This window comes from Nerophis ophidion, linkage group LG12 (assembly GCF_033978795.1).
Source record: "Nerophis ophidion isolate RoL-2023_Sa linkage group LG12, RoL_Noph_v1.0, whole genome shotgun sequence".
Classification (NCBI taxonomy): domain Eukaryota; kingdom Metazoa; phylum Chordata; class Actinopteri; order Syngnathiformes; family Syngnathidae; genus Nerophis; species Nerophis ophidion.
The window spans coordinates 5,539,633-5,560,326 of NC_084622.1; the positions used below are offsets into that span (position 1 = coordinate 5,539,633).

Genomic DNA, 20,694 nt, shown 5'->3' on the forward strand with positions numbered 1-20,694 from the left:
AGTTTATAAGTAAATGTTTAAAAAAAAATTGTTTTATATATATATATATATATATATATATGTATATATATATATTTTTTTTTTAAACAAAAAAAGTAGCCTCTGCGCATGCGCATAGCATAGATCCAACTAATCGATGACTAAATTATACGCCAACTATTTTTATAATCGATTTTAATCGATGTAACAAACACTTAATTTAGAGTTATTTGGTCAGGGTTAGGGTTACAAGGTTAGGGTTATAATAAGGCCATGCCGAATAAGGCATTAAGACGTACTTAATAATGACTAGTTAAGAGCCAATATGTTACTAATTTGCACGTTAATAAGCAACTAATTAATAGTGAATATGTTCCCCATACTAAATTGTTACCATGTTTTTTTACTGGTGCACAAAATGAACCGTGCATGAACATCACCTTGCTCAAAGAACAAAACCAACACAGTGCATAAAGTCACAACAAATGACTTCTGCTGTTGCCGTATTCGTAATACGCCGATAAGGAGAAGTTTTTATTCACACAATGTCGGGTGTGTCCTGACCTCCGCCGAACCCCTAGGGTTCGATCGAACCCAGGTTAAGAACCACTGCTCTACAACCACAGCTGGTTTGGAACTAACAGTGTTCGGATTGTATTTACCCTAATATGATTAGCAGCAAAGAATAAAGGCGCCAACGTTGTGGCTCGGAGAGCGAATGCAGGCGACAACAAGTAAGTTAGCAATATGATTAGCTAACTAGTGAGCTTGTTTTGGCGCCCCTAATTGTCTCCCTGTCCTGCAACTCAGTGCAGACTTCAGGCAAGAGGAACAGTGAGTTTTTTTTAAATTTCCTTAAAAAAAACTGCGGCAGTGATATTTTAACGCGAAAATTAATGTTGAAAAATGCCTGAAAATGGAGAAGAACGCCCTACTTCTGAGCATGTCTATGACTCACAAATTATGGAAAGTACTCGGCCTCCCCAATGAAGAAATAAGGATAGACTTAATTTATCCCACAATGGGGATGAAAACATATTTATTATTTGGTTCTGCTGTAAATTACAGCACTGTGATTGATGTTTCATTTGCTGTGTTACCTCAATTAAAAAGGACCCCAACTTAAGAGTGCTTTGAGATGAGAGTTGTCTCTCGGCTAAGTGTTATGCTTTGAGTCGCGAGCAAAAATGTAAGTTTAACGCATTCCCGCCATAGGTTGGCGTGGCAAATGTCACTGTGAACCCTGTAATATCCACCCAAAACATCTGGTCTTACTCGCTAGCATTAGCTTGTAGCTAGAGATTGACAAAACACATATTCTCCAACCATGACAAGGAAGAAAATAGAGTAAAGGACAGTGCTGAGAATAATTAATTAAAAGGCAAGCCGAAGATGTTAAAATAATATTTATATGGGGGGGATATTTATCCATGAAAATATGAAGAAGCTGCTTATGGTGTGTTTGACGGCAAAGCAGCTGGAAGGAGATACCTTGGATGTCCACTCTCCACACTGTACATTATCATTACATTGTCCCATAAATGTACTGTAGTTGTTAACAGTACATTGTATTGTATTGTTTTTCATACATGTTCAAATGTTGTTTTGGGTTGGGGTAAGGAACAATTAAAATGGTTATAATTCATTTAATTGGGGGCCATTGATTTAAGATGCAAGCGTTTTGCGATAAGAGCGCCCTCACAGAACACATGTCAATGTCAACCAATGGTAGGTTGAGGTACTACTGTAGCTTATACTATCTGAAGAAGATGAAAAGCAGCAAGTGTAAGTGTACACCTAATATTGTGCACATGTTTCTTTATGCATCTCTAATAACCTGAGATCCCTCAAAATGTTTTCATCCATGACCTTGGTAATAGACTCTACCAATCAATGACTTGCTGGCTGGCGGAATGGCGAATGAGAGGAGAGGAGGGACAGGACAAGAGAAGAGAGGGAAAAACAGAAAGAGACGAGAGATGGCGGCACCTGAAGAGCTCCGAGGCTGACGAAGATTTGCTGACGGAGATTTGCGGTAGGAGTAACGGTAAATAACAGTTTAGCTCTTAGTTACCGCGTGTGTGACAGGGTAATCTGTAGAGTACCTACAATTTACGACAGATACGACTTCTATTTGCCTATGTGGGATTTTTGTTGGGGTTTTTTTTTCTGTGTTATTGTGCCACTCTAGTGAAGTGATGGTGAACACAACGTTTTGGGTTTCTTATAGTGGTTACAGATTATTCGAGAAATCAATCCTATAAGTCAATATCTTGTTTATATGTATTTTTCTACTTTTCTCCCTTATTTAGTATTAGAGTACTAATACTAGTTTAATAAATAATAATCTTTTTCAACTTTCATGATACTGATTTTATTGTGAAGTTTTTCCTTTCCCTGAAGTAGGGGCATCTCGTCCTCTGTTCTGGAGCATAATAGTTAGGGGGAATACAGTAAGTCCCACACACTGACACTTACGTACTTATTCTGTACTTTAGGTTCTCACCGTGACAGGTTCAAATCCTAGAGCCTAAGCTATTGTGTTCTGACTGGACAGGCAGAGTGGACACAAGACTCATAGGCCTGGGGGTTAGGGATTTAGCTCCTCTAACTACCTGCCATTCAGGGAAGAGTGAATTACCCCTACTAGGCAGACGTCTGTTACACAAGTTCAATGTTCAATATGTGCTTTTGGATAATTTTTACTGTTTTTGACTTCAACATTTTATAAGGGCCTGATGTTTTTTTTAGTAAACGGCTAAGCCTGTTTTTTTTTTTAAGTCTGTTACAAACAATACATTATTTCATTAAGCCATTTTAGTGATATGGCAATCGTGATCTGCCACAATAATGTACAAACCCCGGTTTCCATATGAGTTGGGAAATTGTGTTAGATGTAAATATAAATGGAATACATTGATTTGCAAATCATTCTCAACCCTTATTCAGTTGAATATGCTACAAAGACAACATATTTGATGTTCAAACTGATAAACCATGTTATTTTTCCAAATAATCATTAACTTTAAAATTTGATGCCAGCAACACGTGACAAAGAAGTTGGGAAAGGTGGCAATACATACTGATAAAGTTGAGGAATGCTCATCAAACCCTTATTTGGAACATTCTTCAGGTGTGCAGGCTAATTGGGAACAGGTGGGTGCCATGATTGGGTGTAAAAACAGCTTCCCAAAAAATGCTTAGTCTTTCACAAGAAAGGATGTGGCGAGGTACACCCCTTTGTCCACAACTGCGTGAAAAAATAGTCAAACAGTTCAAAAACAACATTTCCCAAAGTGTTTTTGCAAGAAATTTAGGGATTTCAACATCTACGGTCCATAAAGGTTCAGAGAATCTGGAGAAATCACTCCACGTAAGCGGCATGGCCGGAAACCAACATTGAAAAAACTGACATCAATGTCTTAAGGATATCACCACATGGGCTCAGGAACACTTCAGAAAACCACTGTCACTAAATACAGTTTGTCGCTACATCTGTAAGTGCAAGTTAAAGCTCTACTATTCAAAGCGAAAGCCATTTATCAACAACATCTAGAAACGCGGCCGGCTTCTCTGTGCCCGAGATCATCTAAGATTGACCGAAGCAAAGTGGAAAAGTGTACTGTGGTCTGACTAGTCCACATTTCAAACTGTTTTTGGAAATATTCGATATTGTGTCATCCGGACCAAAGGGGAAGCGAACCATCCAGACTGTTATCGACGCAAAGTTCAAAAGCCAGCATCTGTGATGGTATGGGGGTGCATTAGTGCCCAAGGCATGGGTAACTTACACATTTGTGAAGGCACCATTAATGCTGAAAGGTACATACAGGTTTTGGAACAACATATGCTGCTTTCTAAGTGCCGTCTTTCTCATGGACGCCCCTGCTTATTTCAGCAAGACAATACCAAGCCACATTCAGCACGTGTTCCAACAGCATAGCTTCATAAAAAAAGAATATGGGTACTTTCCTGGCCCGCCTGCAGTACAGACCAAAGGTTTATTGAGTGTTGTTAAAATAAAAGGTGATGTAACACAGTGGTGAACATGCCCTTTCCCAACTACTATGGCACATGTTGCAGCCATGAAATTCTAAGTTATTATTTGCAAAAAAATAATAAAGTTTATGAGTTTGAACATCTAATATTTTGTCTTTGTAGTGCACTCAATTGAATATGGGTTAAAAAGGATTTGCAAATCATTGTATTCCGTTTATATTTACATCCAACACAATTTTTCAACTCATATGGAAACGGTGTTTGTATGAATATTAGTGACTATAGCTCATGTTGAGGCTTTTACTCAGCATTTTTTAGGTGAGATTAAAACAATATATTAATTACTGATCATCATTAATAAATTACTTTTTTTTTTTTTTAATTACTTGAAACCACTATTATAAAGCAGATAAGTATTCAATTATTTCATTTAATCCGGGGTTCTTAACCCTTTTGACCTCAGGTCCCAATTTTTCCACTACTGAGGGGTACGGAACCCACTCAAATATTAACCGTAAATTGTTATTTTACTGTTTACTTTAATCATACTCGATAATTTTTTTCCAACCTACTTTTAGTTTAACAGGATACAACTTTGTCAAATAATATGATTGCTTGTGTTCATCACAAAGATTATTATCAAGGCTTAGGTCAGGCCGATTACAAAAATAAATACTAATTAAATATACTGAAAAAGAAGGGACTCATAAAAACTGATGAAAAATATATTTGCATTCAATTGGGGCGGTTTAGCTCGGTTGGTAGAGCAGCCGTGCCAGCAACTTGAGGGTTGCAGGTTTGATTCCCGTGTCCCGCCATCCAAGTCAATGCCGTTGTGTCCACTTTACCCACCTGCTCCCAGTGCCACCCACACTGGTTTAAAAAATGTAACTTAGATATTGGGTTTTCACTATGTAAAGCGCTTTGAGTCACTAGAGAAAAGCACTATATAAATATAATTCACTTCACATACGCTGTGTTAAAAGGAATAGTGAAGTGAAGTGAATTATATTTATATAGCGCTTTTCTCTAGTGACTCAAAGCGCTTTACATAGTGAAACCCAATATCTAAGTTACATTTAAACCAGTGTGGGTGGCACTGGGAGCAGGTGGGTAAAGTGTCTTGCCCAAGGACACAACGGCAGTGACTAGGATGGCGGAAGCGGGAATCGAACCTGCAACCCTCAAGTTGCTGGCACAGCCGCTCTTCCAACCGAGCTATACATTCTAATTAAATTATTGATGCATACTAATAATATATATGTTCTTAAATACAGCTTCACTACAATAGTCATAATTTTTGCACTTAAGAAGCTTCTCTATGACTTTAGCGCCAGACTTTTTCTGTTTGTTTGAGACTGTCATAAGTGGTTGATAAGTGTATTACAACTGAGTACCGCTGAGGAACATATGGCCCACAGCTGAGAAACATATTTTTGGCGGCCCTCTAGGGGTGGTTAAGAAACACTGTTTCAAATAATAGTTTCATCCAAATGTGATGAATAACTGTCTGTCTTCTATTATTCAATAAATTACATTATAAATATGATATCATAAAGTCAGATGTACTTCAAATCAAAAATAAATAAAAAGCATTAAATCCAAGCGAATGGCATCTTGCAAAGTGTTATTTTTAGTACTGCTGAGTCAATTAGTCCATTGACAGCTTGGAATGTGGTGATGCACACTGAAGGCAGTGTTTGTGCACAATGTTGACATGGCACATTCCCTCGCAGCCTTGTCACTGTCAGACTATTTCAAACTCACTTCAGTGGACACTTGTGATGGATGCTCATGACATATACTGTATCCACTGGGTAGCATTGATATCAGTTAGCATGCCTAATTAGATGTCTAGTGTGTCAAAAGTGGGTTGAGGCAATGACCTAATCAGCATAATGAGCCTCTCCATTGGGGGAATAATTAAGATGTGTATTTGTTTTACAGCAACTAGCTAAGTGGGGAAACACAGCAGACAGTTCAAGTGACATCACCTCATTAAAGTAACAATGAGGGATCATCTGACAAACAAGACCCTCACACAATCATTTCAGTCAAAAAGTGAATGGCATGACCCAGAAAATCCCATAAAAACTTGAAAACCACAATTTATTACTCTTGATCGATTGGGAATTGACTTAATTCGTCATTTAAATAAACAAATGTCATTGCTTATGAATATGCAAAATGTCTACATTTGAAACACCCCTGTAAAATCTAAATTATCCCAATACTGTTTGGAAACATATCCATTTAACCGTGGATTTATAGATATATTTATTGTTTTAATACATATTACATTCACAAATTAAGTAGTTTTAAAATGCAGTTACATTTTACTTGTGTGTTTGTTTAAATAATGATACCAATAAATAAATGGATGACACATTTCAGTATTTAATGTGTTAAGATGGTGTAAACCAGAGGTCCCCAAACGTTTTGACTCGGGGGCCACATTGGGTTAAAACAGCCCTTGCCAGGCGCTTGCCCTACACTGCGGCACCAGCACGATGATGTCACATCATCGAGGCATTATAAAGGCCTCACCTTTTCTCCTCCAAACATATTGCTGGGTACTGTGGCCAAACAGCTAAACTTTTGTTTCATCTGACCACAGAACTATCCTCCAGAAGGTCTTATCTTTGTCCGTGGGATGTCAGATGAAACAAAAATGTAGCTGTTTGACCACATTACCCAGCAATATGTTTGGAGGAGAAATGTTGAGGCCTTTAATCCCAGGAACACAATCCCTACTGTAAAGCATGGTGGTGGTAGTATTATGCTAAGGGCTTGTTTTGCTGCCAATGGAACTGGTGCTTTACATAGAGTAAATGGAACAATGAAAAAGGAGGATTACCTCAAAATTCTTCAGAAACACCTAAAATCTACAGCCCGGAGGTTGGGCCTTGGGTGCAGTTGGGTGTTCCAACAGGACGATGACCCCAAACACAAATCAAAAGTGGTAAAGGAATGGCTAAATCAGGCTAGAAATAAGGTTTTAGAATGGCCTTCCCAAAGTCCTGACTTAAATGTGTGGACAATGCTGAAGAAACAAGTCCATGTCAGAAAACCAACACATTTAGCTGAAATGCACCAATTTTGTCAAGAGGAGTGGTCAACATTTTTACCCATAAGCTTGCCAGAATCTTGTGGGTGGCTACCAAAAGCGCCTTATTGCAGTGAAACTTGCCAAGGGACATGTAACCAAATATTAACATTGCTGTATGAACACTATATTGCCAAAAGTAATTGGTCAGCCATCCAAATGATGAGAATCAGGTGCCCTAATCACTTGGTCGGTGTAAAAAAAATCAAGCACTTGGGCATAAGACTGTTTCTACAAACATTTGTGAAAGAATGGGCCGCTCTTTGTGATTTCAAGCGAGGAGCTGTCATCGGATGCTGCTACCTGTGCAACAAATCCAGTCATGAAATTTCCTCACTCATAAATAATCCATAGTCAACTTTATTACAAGAAAAGTGAAGAGTTTGGGAACAACAGCAATTCAACCACCAAGTGGTAGGCCATGTAAACAGAGAGAGGGGTCAGCGAATGCTGAAGCACATAGTGCGAAGACTTTCTGCAGTCAGTTGCTACAGAGCTCCATATTTAGTTATTCCGCGTCTTTCAGTGATAATGATATATGTAAGAAACTTACTTTACATGTCCCCATGGAGACCAGGAATAGTGATTTAGAAGTAACTAAAACACTGCCAACTGTGGCTGGACTTTAGCCGCTAGGTAGTTAGCCATGTCTTAAAGCATCTCTTCCTGAGGGAGTTTCAGTGTTATAACTTCACCTTTATCGTCGTTTTTTAGGCCAAAATGCGTCCATTCTCCCTTTTCTGTCTACACACATAGTCTGCTTGTAAGTACTCTGTGATTGTGCGCTGCCGAACATGCATCATCTGCTAATAAACCAACAATGACCCGACGGAGGCGCGGGGTTACCGAATATCATTTATTAGTATCACGGTACTATACTAATACCGGTATAGCGTACAACCCTAACGTGTAGATCAGGGGTGCCCATTACGTCGATCGCGAGCTACCAGTCGACCGCGGGGGGTGTGTCAGTCGATCTCCAGCCAGGCTTTTAAAAAAAATAGACCTAAAAATTAGTGATCATCAATCTTCACCAAGACGTCACTTAAATGACATTCACGGTACCGGAGGGTCTTGTGAGATGACGCTGGCTGCTGCAAGATCATTATTATGAAAATATGACCGAGAGGAAGGCGAGAAACACTTTTTATTTCAACAGACTCTCGCGCCGTACCTTCCGTCAAAACTCTAAAGGCCGACTGCACATTTCCTATCTTCACAATAAAAGCCCTGCTTCATGCTGCCTGCGCTAACTAAATACAGAGTCTCGGAAAACTGGCGTGCACAAGTGATCCCTCAGAAAGCTGGCGTGCACATCACTTGTGCACGCCAGCTTTCCGAGACTCTTATTTTGTTAGCGCAGGCAGCATGAAGCAGGGCTTTTATTGTGAAGATAGGAAATGTGCAGTCGGCCTTTAGAGTTTTGACGGAAGGGACGGCGCGAAAGTCTGTTGAAATAAAAAGTCTTTCTCGCCTTCCTCTCTGTCATGTTTTCATAATAATGAACTGGCAGCAGCCAGCGTCATCTCACAAGACCCTCGGGTGCCGTGAATGTCAATCGAGCAAGCTACGGAATTTGCCGCCAATGTTTTTCTTGTAAAGTGTATGGAAGCTGGATGAATTAGATGCCAAAAACCAACCACTTTCATGTGGTACTGTACAGAAAGGACAACTTTTTTTCTCCTCCATTTGAAATTGTGGGCGATATCATCATTACTGTCTGATTCCGATCAATGCAAGTCATCAGAATCAGGTAATACACCAACTTATATTCTTGTCTTTGTGAAAGAAAGACATCTATATGTGTTACATATGCTTGTATTATCATTAAACACATTTAACTTGTTTACAAAAATGTCTCTTTCATAAATAAATAAATATAAATGATATATACAAATGAGGTGGATCCCCTCGAGTTGGTCAATTGAAAAGTAGCTCGCCTGGAGAAAAAGTGTGGGCACCCCTGGTGTAGGTATTAGAAAAAAAAAAAAAAGCTCTGTCATACGGATGTGAAGATATTAAAAAAAGTTGTGTATCACTCACCGTCGCAGCATCAACTTGGGGTTTTTGCTATGGACATACTCCTCCATGAGCTCCAGCAACAGTGTCCTCATTATATCCGTGTAGTACTCCAGCTTCCCGTGGAGCGCCACCGTCAGCAGGGAGGCGAAGTAGACTTTGGCCCTGGCGTTGAAGTCATTGCTGCGCTCCAGGGTGCGGATAAACTATCGACACAAGCAGAGATTCAGCACCGGGAATCTTGAAATAAATAAAGATGGCTGCTGAGGAGAAAAATAATGATGCAGGTAAGATGAGTGCAGGGTGAGAGTTAATACCAATTATAGCAATATGCTTCAGTTAACACCTGTCTGGTAGTTCCTGGGCCAGAACCGTTGGATACAAGCCTTCCAATCGTCAGCTTCTCACATCTAATATTGGAGCGCTGACACGAACCAGCCAGCGCCAGACCAATTCAAAATAGACGATGATGATAAAAAGGAAAGTTCTGCTTGTGAAATGTCGCCGACAAAGTAAAGCATTAACCGTGGACTCACTTATTGGGAGACAAAAAGGTTTGCCTCATTATCTGAGCTTTTTCTTACTGCTTACATCCTCCGACTGTTACTGCCAACACTGCTCAGCATCTCCATAATAGTATTGTTAGCGCAACATCTATGTCAACCTCACTATTTAGAAGGACTATTTTTACTACTATTATCATTATCGATTCAACTGATTAGTCAACATTACACAAAATAAACACTTTTGTAGATTATCATGCAAACATTACCTAACTTCGACAGAGTTGAGGCTAATGCTAATGGTTTGTGTTTGTTTAAAACATTAATTATTTGTATTTGTTTAAAACACTAATTACCTCTACACATCAGACAGTTTAATAGCTGACGTGAAGACACATCCATACATTTTTATTTCTGTTGGTTCGAGCAAATTTATGTCTACACTTTTTTTTTTACATAGTTGATATATATATATTTTTTTACATAAAGTAAAATGTCACACAAAATAGACATATTAATCACACTAAATAAATATTACATTACATATATAAAAATATAAAACACATTAAAATAAATAAATATTCAAAATAAAGAAGTAGAAAAGTTTTTTAAATTATATTTTTGAAAGAAGAATAACCATACACACTTAAATTCATGCAAAAGATAAATATGCATTTATTTTTTTATGTAATCATTTATAACAGGTATAATTACTTAAAATGTTGTGGAAAAACCTACATCAAATAAAAACATAAAATATATATAAATTAAGAGTTTGAAAATAAAATTTAAAAAATGCAATATCTATCAATAATATGTATGGATATATATATATATATATATATATATATATATATATATATATACAAACCCCGTTTCCGTATGAGTTGGGAAATTGTGTTAGACGTAAATATAAACGGAATACAATGATTTGCAAATAATTTTTAACCTATATTCAATTGAATATGCTGAAAAAAGACAACACACTTGAAGTAAAAACTAATAAACATTTTTGGGGGGGAAATAATCATTAACTTTAGAATTTGACGTAAGCAACACGTGACAAAGAAGTTGGGAAAGGTGGCAATAAATAATGATAAAGTTGAGGAATGCACAGCAAACACTTATTTCTTGAATAGAATAGAATAGAATAGAATAGAAAGTACTTTATGATGTATATATATATATATATATATATATATATATATATATATATATATATATGTATACATATATACACAAACATATATATTGTATATATAGGAAATCTAACAGGCTCAATCGTCCTGTCGTCCCCTTAGCAGAAAAACAGCCCCAAAGCATGATGTTTCCACCCCCATGCTTCACAGTAGGTTTGGTGTTCTTGCGATGCCACTCAGTATTCTTTTTCCTACAAACACGACGAGTTGAGTTTGTACCAAAATGGATACATGGATGATACAGCAGAGGATTGGGAGAATGTCATGTGGTCAGATGAAACCAAAATAGAACTTTTAGGTATAAACTCAACTCGTCGTGTTTGGAGGAAGAAGAATACTGAGTTGCATCCCAAGAACACCACACCGACTGTGAAGCATGGTGGTGGAAACATCATGATTTGGGGCTGCTTTTCTGCTAAGGGGACAGGACGATTGATCCGTGTTAAGGAAAGAATGAATGGGGCCATGTATCGTGAGATTTTGAGCCAAAACCTCCTTCCATCAGTGATAGCTTTGAATGATTGACCAAGTATTTATTTTCTACCATAATTTACAAATAAATTCTTTACAATTCCTACAATGTGAATTCCTGGATTTTTTTTTCACATTCTGTCTCTCGCAGTTGAAGTGTACCTATGATGAAAATTACATCTAACATCATTTTAAGTGGGAAAACTTGCACAATTGGTGGCTGACTAAATACTTTTTTGCCCCACTGTATATATATAATAATGTACATTCTATTCTATTTCATATACACATATATATATATATATATATATATATATATATTTATATGTATGTATATACTAGGGGTGTGGGAAAAAATCGATCCGAATACGTTGTGCGATTCAGAATCGATTCAAATTTGTATTTAAAAATCGATTCAAATGTTTTAATTTTTTTTTTTTTTTTATCAATCCAACAAACCACTACACAGCAATACCATAACAATGCAATCCAATTCCAAAACCAAACCTGACCCAGCAACACTCCGAACTGCAATAAATAGAGCAATTGAGGAGACACAAACACGACACAGAACAAACCAAAAGAAGTGAAACAAAAATGTATATTATCACCAACAGTATCAATATTGTATTTTCAGCATAGCAGTGATTAAAAATCCCTCTTTGACATTATCGCTGGACATTTATAAAAACAAAAACAAAGAACAATAGTGTCACAGTGGCTTATACTTGCATCGCATCTCATAAGATTAACAACACACTGTGTCCAATATTTTCACTAAGATAAAATAAGTCATATTTTTGGTTCGTTTAATAGCTGAAACAAATTTACATTATTGCAATCAGTTGATAAAACATTGTCCTTTACAATCATAAAAGGTTTTTTAAAAATAATCTACTACTCTGCTTGCATGTCAGCAGACTGGGGTAGATCCTGCTGAAATCCTATGTATTGAATGAATACAGAATCGTTTTGAATCGGAAAAATATCGTTTTTGAATCGAGAATCGCGTTAAATCGAAAAATAGATATATTATCAATCGGGACACCCAAAGATTCGCAGCCCTAATATATACACACACATATATATATATATATATATATATATATATATATATATATATATATATATATATATATATATAAATATATATATATATATATATATACATTTCTTAAATATAGATGTATTTAAATTTGAATAAGCAAGATAAGCTGTGACAAAAGTTTATCTGACCCAATTTGTGTAGCAGTTTTAAATTAAAATGGAAAACCTAAATCTCTAGATATTTAAATAGTTTTGTTGTATACGTTATAAAGGGCAACTGTAGTTTTGGACCAAGTATCTCATATTCTGGATGAATATGATAAGCAAATATGCATCTGTGAAATAGTCATGCTCTCACTGATGTCCTCAATCAATAATATCGATAGAATGTCTCCACAATACTAACAAGGCATCTATCTACAAAGAATGTATTGTGTGCTTACATTGATGAGGAAAGTCTTGGAGTTGAGAAGGTTGGAGAACTGGTTGAGAGCTTGATTCACGGTGGCCCGCCGAGCCTCGGGTATGTCCAGCTTGCCCGTTATCATCACGTCATTGGCGCCGTCCTTGGAGGGCAGGAAGAAGACGCGGTCCGTGTAGGTCTTGTAGTCCAGGAAGGGGATCCGACCCTCGCTCAGCTCGTTTGTGTGGTCCTCCATTTCGATCATGAGGTCTGAAGGAGAAATTTGTCAGGTGACAGGAAGTCATTGCATCACTTTTTAACCTTTTGTCCCAAAAAGGTCCCTATTGCTAAATAACAAAACTGTCATATCAAAGAGCCTGTTTTTACTTACAGCACTTGTTCATAACAACATTCGTAGAATGGGGGTCAATTGGACTAAATATGCCACAAAGTGAGCAAAGGTCTTGTCCAACAATCAGGTAAATTATAATGTTCATGTAGCTCACATGTATCAAACTCAAAGCCCAGGGGCCAGATATGGCCCATCGTTTTATTTTATTTGGCCCTCGAAAGCCTGGAAATAATATGATCAATAAAGTAATGTAACTTTTCTTACTAAATGTATTATTTCTTTATATTTTGTGAGAAAAGAGCATTCCATGTAATCGCACATTATGTTAACTTAAATATTGTCTAATTATGCAAAAATATATCAAACATACAAACCATTTTTAAAATATAAATAATAATAATGATTTCAAAGCAAATTATCCATCAAATTGTGTAATGTAAAAGCAGTAATAGATTTCATGGTAAAATTGTGAAATTTACTGTGGTTTTTACAGCATTTTTCGCTAAATGAAAAAAAGGCAGTACTTTTTTTTACTGTAATAAACTGTGGTGCTGTTTTGGCATTTACAGTTATACACCGTAAAATCTACAGTTGTTGATTTACGGTAAAACAAACTAACAAACGAACTGGCAGCTCAGGTGCCAAAATTTTAATGTAAAATTACAGGTTTTTTTTATTTACAGTAGAAATACTAATATAAATTTTACTGTGAAATTCTGGGAACTGAGCTGCAATTTTTACCATAAAAACAGCAGTACTGTTTTTCCATTTACAGTAATATACACTAAAGTTCAAGTTAAAGTAACAATGAGTGTCACACACACACTAGGTTTGGCGGAATTATTCTCTTTATTTGACCCATCACTCTTGGTCACCCCCTGGGAGATGAGGGGAGCAGTGAGCGTCAGCGGTGGCCGCGCCCGGGGATTATTTTTGGTGATTTAACCCCCAATTCCAACCCTTGATGCTGAGTGCTGAGCAGGGAGGTAATGGGTCCCATTTTTATAGTCTTTGGTATGACATGTTTTTCTGGTGAAATTATTGCGATTAAAACTGGCATGTATATGGAGAATAAAACAGCTGTACCTGTGAATTCTTTCTTGCAGCGATCTCGCACACTCTCCTCCAGGTTCTCCAGCTGGTGTTTGACTTTCTCGTACTCTCTTTCCGCCTGTTGACTCTTCCTCCTGGAAAAATCATGGGAAAAAAAACCACATTACCTCAGACAAAGAAGGAAGGGTTTTTACCTTGTGTTGATTTTCTAAATCCATTTATTCTACAAAGTTAAAATATTTGCTATCGATAGTTATGCCGCTGTGATTTTGATTGCCACGTCTATACAATGAGTATTTCGCACCGCTGGTTTTATTGTTCTTATTATAACTATTCACACACTTTATGGGTGTTGATTAGCTACAAAACAGGATCCCAAAATCAAGAAAATTATTAATTTATAAAAATAGCAACAAAAACATGAACAATAAAATCCATGTAAATAGTTTTGTTGTATACATTAGGCCTTCAAGTAGTAGTTTTACATATTAAGTGGATCCTTCTGAATATTTACGATTCAGCATTCACAACCTTAAAAATGTGCAGATATTTAGTCCACTTTTTTGGATATATATTATAGGCCGAAAGTTTGGACACATCTTCTCATTCAGTGCATTCTCTTTATCTTTATGACTATTTACATTGTAGATTGTCACTGAAGGCATCAAAACTATGAATGAACACATGTACTTATGTACTTAACAAACAAAGGTGAAATAACTGAAAACAATTTTTGCATTTTAGTTTCTTCAAAATAGCCACCCATTGGTCTGATTACTGCTTTCATAGCTTATATATATATATGTGTAGAAATATATATATATATATATGTATATATATATATATATATATATATATATATACATAGATGTATAGATAAATAAGTACTGAGTGCATTAATTGACATTTTCAGATGTTTGATTTTGTTTTGCTGTTATAAATCTTTATATATATATATATATATATATATATATATATATATATTTATATCCATCCATCCATTTCCTACCGCTTATTCCGTTTGGGGTCGCTGGTGCCGATCTCAGCCTCCGATCGGGCTGATAGTGAGATACATCCTGGACAAGTCGCCACCGCGTCGCAGGGCATATATATATATATATATATATATATATATATATGTATATACACACACACACATATATATATATATATACACATATAAAGATGTAGCGACCAACTATAGTTACTGACAGTGGTTTTATGAAGTGTTCCTGAGCCCATGTGGTGATATCCTTTACACATTGATGTCGGTTTTTGATGCAGTAGCGCCTGAGGGGTCAAAAGTCCGTAAAATCATCGCTTACTTGCAGTGATTTCTCCAGATTCTTTGAACTTTTTGACGATTTTACGGACCGTAGATGGTAAAATCCCTAAATTCCTTGCAATAGCTCGTTGAGAGATGTTGGTCTAAAACTGTTCGACAATTTGCTTACAAAGTGGTGACGCTCACCCCATCCTTGTTTGTGAATTACTTAGCATTTCATGGAAGCTGCTTTTATACCCAATCATGGTACCCACCTGTTACCAATTAGCCTGCACACCTGTGGGATGTTCCATATAAGTGTTTGATGAGCATTCCTCAACTTTATCAGTATTTATTGCCACCTTTCCCAACTTCTTTGTCACGTGTTGCTGTCATCAAATTCTAGAAAATTATTATTTGGAAAAAAAAAAAAAGTTTATCTGTTTGAAGATCAAATATGTTGTCTTTTTAGCATATTCAACTGAATATGGGTTGATAATTAATTTGCAAATCATTGTATTCCATTTATATTTACATCTAACACAATTTCCCAACTCATATAGAAACGGGGTTTGTATAGTGGAAAAATCTCCTGATGATTGAGGGAACCCCTCATGAAACAGTTCTGTAAAGACGAAGTAGTCTTGTGATTTTTCCCACACCTACATATATATATATATATATATATATATATATATATATATATATATATATATATATATATGTATATATATATATATATATATTTGGGGGGTGGGAAAAAATCGATTCGAATAAAAATGTTTTTTTTTTGTTTTTTTTCAATCAAACAAACCAATACACAGAAATACCATAAAAATGTAATCCAATTCCAAAACCAAACCTGACCCAGCAACAATCAGAACTGCAATAAACAGAGCAATTGAGAGGAGACACAAACACGACACAGAAATAACTAAAAGTAGTAAAACAAAAATGAATATTATCAACAACAGTATCAATATTAGTTATAATTTCAGCATAGCAGTGATTAAAAATCCCTTATTGACATTATCATTAGACATTTATAAAAAAAAGAAAAAAAAGAATAATAGTGTCACAGTGCCTTACACTTGCATCGCATCTCATAAGCTTGACAACACACTGTGTCCAATGTTTTTGCAAAGATAAAATAAGTCATATTTTTGGTTTGTTTAATAGTAAAAAAAAAAATGACATTATTGCAATCGGTTGATAAAACATTGTCCTTTACAATTATAAAAGCTTTTTAAAAAAAATCTACTACTCTGCTAGCATGTCAGCAGACTGGGGTAGATCCTGCTGAAATCCTATGTATTGAATGAATACAGTATCGTTTTGAATCGGAAAATATCGTTTTTGAATCGAGAATCGCGTTGAATAAAAAAAAAATCGATATATAATCAAATCGCGACCCCAAGAATCGATATTGAATTGAATCGTGGGACACCCAAAGATTCGCAGCCCTAATATATATATATTTATATATATATATATATATATATATATATATATATATATATATATATATATATAAATATATATATATATATATATATGTACAGGACTGTCTCAGAAAATTAGAATATTGTGATAAAGTCCTTTATTTTCCGTAATGCAACTAAAAACATGAAAATGTCATCATTCTGGATTCATTACACATCAACTGAAATATTGCAAGCCTTTTATCCTTTTATTACTTTAATATTGCTGATTACGGCATACAGCTTAAGAAAACTCAAAAATCCTATCCCAAAAAATTTTAATATTTCCTCAGACCAAGTAAAAAAAAAGATTTATAACAGCAAAACAAAATCACACATTTGAAAATGTCAATTAATACACTCAGTACTTGGTTGGGAATCCTTTTGCACGGATTACTGCATCAATACGGCGTGGCATGGAGGCAATCAACCTGTGGCATTGCTCAGGTGTTATGGATGCCCAGGATGCTTCAATAGCGGCCTTTAGCTCATTTGCATTATTGGGCCTGATGTCTTCCAGCTTCTTCTTTAAAATAACCTACAAATTCTCTATGAGGTTCAGGTCAGGGGAGTTGGCAGGCCAATGGAGGACAGTAATCCCTTGTTCAGTACACCAGTTACTGCTGGTTTTGGCACTGTGGACAGGTGCCAGATCATGCTGGAAAATGAAATCATCATCTCCATAGAGCTTTTCAATAGATACAGCTTCAATAGCCGTTTTCCCATGGTCAAGCCACTCCTGAACTGTAGACAACGGAAGTTTCCTCAGTCAGCAATGGTTTGGGGAGCCATGTCAGCTGCTGGTTTTGGTCCACTGTGTTTCATCAAGTCCAGAGTCAATGCAGCTGTGTACACGCTTCCATCTGTTGTAAAGCGCGATGAAGATGATGATTTAATTTTTTAATTTAATTATTAAAATAATAAAAGGCTTGCAATATTTCAGTTGATGTGTAATGAATCCAGAATGTATGGCATTTTCATGTTTTTAGTAGCATTACAGAAAATAAAGGACTTTATCACATAATTCTAATTTTCTGAGACAGTCCTGTATGTATATATATATATATATATATATATATATATATATATATATATATATATATATATATGTATATATATATATATACATATACATACATATATATATATATATATATATGTGTATGTACGGCGTGGCGCAGTGGGCGAGTGGCCGTGCGCAACCCGAGGGTCACTGGTTCAAATCCCACCTAGAACCAACCTCGTCACGTCCGTTGTGTCCTGAGCAAGACACTTCACCCTCGCTCCTGATGGGTGCTGGTTGGCGCCTTGCATGCCAGCTCCCTCCATCAGTGATTCACACACTGTGTGAATGGGTAAATGTGGAAGTAGTGTCAAAGCGCTTTGAGTGCCTTGCAGGTAGAAAAGCGCTATACAAGTACAACCCATTTATCATTTATATATATATATATATATATATATATATATATATATATATATATATATATATATATATATATACATAGATGTATAGATAAATATCCGTTAAAAAATTAATAAATACTAAATTTGCAAATTTTTCCATGACTTTATTGAGGCATATTAGAGTATGACCAGACACATAAATGATGTGGCGAACCAGAGCTGGTTCCCGGGCCTACAGTGTGTATTAAGACAGTCACATTACTGAACAATCACGGCCAAACCAAAATTGTACACAATTAACAGCCCAGGAAGTCCAAACGCAGCAGATGCCTTCCTTGTGTTTTATGCCGTAGTCGCGCCCTTCTTCAGCTGTTACACTCACGAATGGCACATAACAGGTAAATTATGTGTATTTCGTTTTTTGATAGAGGGCATCCTTATGAAGCACTGAGAATAGACCTGATAGTTTTCTGAAAGTTTTGTTTTATCATTTTATTATGTCTGGTGTACACTGCAATATCATGTTTCACCTGGTTGGAGCGCTCGACTCATTCCAGCCTCAGAGGCGTGTGAGTACATAAGTACTTGGGAGAATACGCAGAAGGCCAGATTTGACAGGGGACATATTGAGTGAAGGTGTGCTGTTACAGCTGGAATATACTCTCCCGTTACGTAGCACAGCACTCCTGCCATTAGCTTCTGTGCTACATTGGGTGTTTTCAAGCATTTTTACAGTATTTTTCTAGCTCAATATGAATCCAAAGAAAAGAATGGTGACGTGGTGTTTGAAACATTCCGGAAGCATCCGCACTGTTGGATGAAACTGCACACCAAGAAGAACAACTGCCTAGGCGAATTGGAGGACATTTTTTTCGAAATCATCTTAACAAACTGGATGTTAAAGTTCAGGAGTGCACCACATGACTCGTAAGAGTGTCGCAGGGAGGATGCATAGAAGGACAGTTCAGCTAGTTGTTGTTTTCACTTTGTTACCAAATAGAAAGTTGATCCATCACCCCCTTCTTAAGTTTGATATATACACAAGTCTGTCTAACACCTATGTGTCAAAGTCAAGGCCCGCGGGCCAGATTCGGCACACAAATTAATAATTTTTGTCCACCGGGATGATATTTGATTAGTAATAGAACCGTCCCGCAGGCCACAGCTGCCTGCTGCTGTTTTACATGCACCAATACCCAATCAGTGTTGGTTCTAGGAATTTTGAAAAATGGGGTCCTAGGGACCCCATCAAGTCATAAAAATGGGTTCTGACAGTACATTTTTGGGGTCCCACATTTCTGTTACCATTTTGAAAACAAATGATAAATGTAAGCATTATCCTGTTATATCTCTCATTCCATACCGGGTTTTGGAAACAAGTTGTCATAAATGTTACTTAATTCATGAAAAAAAATAATACAAAAGAAAATACATTTTTATTCAGTTCTAAACATTCATTCATTTTCTACTTTCCTTCATTGATCTAAACGTTACCGCTGCCGGAATGTTTTTCTATATTTTTATTGTAATATTTTCAGAATGTGTTTGTTCTATTTTTGGCCAAAGTAAGACAAAGAAAAAATTCTGAAGTTGTCTTTATTTCTTAGTTTTAATGCCAGGATTTTAACAGTCCGGTCCGATTGTGCAAAGATTTTCTTCCATGTGGCACCTGAGCTAAAAGGAGTTTAACACCGCTTCTCAAGCACTTTATATTGTGTTCAATGTATGCAAACCTTTAACAAAATATGGCCATTCATTGAGGATGGAACCCATTATTCATGTTTATTTTTTTTTTCTTGTCGAGAAATTGGCTTCAATATACAACATTTGCTATTTACTAACACTGTTTAAGAATCAATGAAGTTTGTAATTCAAGGATCCATCCATCCATCCATCCATTTTCTATTGCTTGTCCTTTTTGGGGTTGCGCTGGAGCCTATCTCAGCTGCATTTGTGCGGAAGGCGGCGTACACCCTGGACAAGTTCCCACCTCATCGCAGGGCCAACACAGACAGACAACATTCACACTCACATTCACACACTAGGGCTAATTTAGTCTTGCCTATCAACCTATCCCCAGTGCATGTTTTTGGAAGTGGGATGAAGGCGGAGTACCCGGAGGGAACCCATGCAGTCACGGGGAGAACATGCAAACTCCACACAGAAAGATCCCGAGCCTGGGATTGAACTCAGGACCTTCGTATTGTGACGCAGATGCACTAACCCTTCTTCCACCGTGCTGCCTAATTCAAAGATATCCATCCATCCATCATCTTCCGCTTATCCGAGGTCGGGTCGCGGGGGCAGTAGCCTAAGCAGGGAAGCCCAGACTTCCCTTTCTCTAGCCACTTCGTCTAGCTCTTCCCGGGGGATCCCGAGGCGTTCCCAGGCCAGCCGGGAGACGTAGTCTTCCC

The 20,694-nt window shown here is 36.7% G+C and overlaps 1 protein-coding gene across 5 annotated transcripts in view; it reads right to left on the bottom strand.

Moving 5' to 3' along the window:
* plxnb2b (plexin b2b) overlaps positions 1 to 20,694 on the bottom strand; it is a 523,376-nt gene that overhangs the window by 57,275 nt on the left and 445,407 nt on the right. For all 5 annotated transcript variants that reach the window (XM_061916746.1, XM_061916747.1, XM_061916748.1 and 2 more), the window contains 3 exons: positions 14,165 to 14,265; positions 12,767 to 12,996; positions 9,128 to 9,309 (listed from right to left, as the gene is read on the bottom strand). In XM_061916746.1, coding sequence (XP_061772730.1) covers positions 9,128 to 9,309; positions 12,767 to 12,996; positions 14,165 to 14,265 — 513 coding nt within the window. The remainder of the gene's footprint in view (positions 1 to 9,127; positions 9,310 to 12,766; positions 12,997 to 14,164; positions 14,266 to 20,694) is intronic.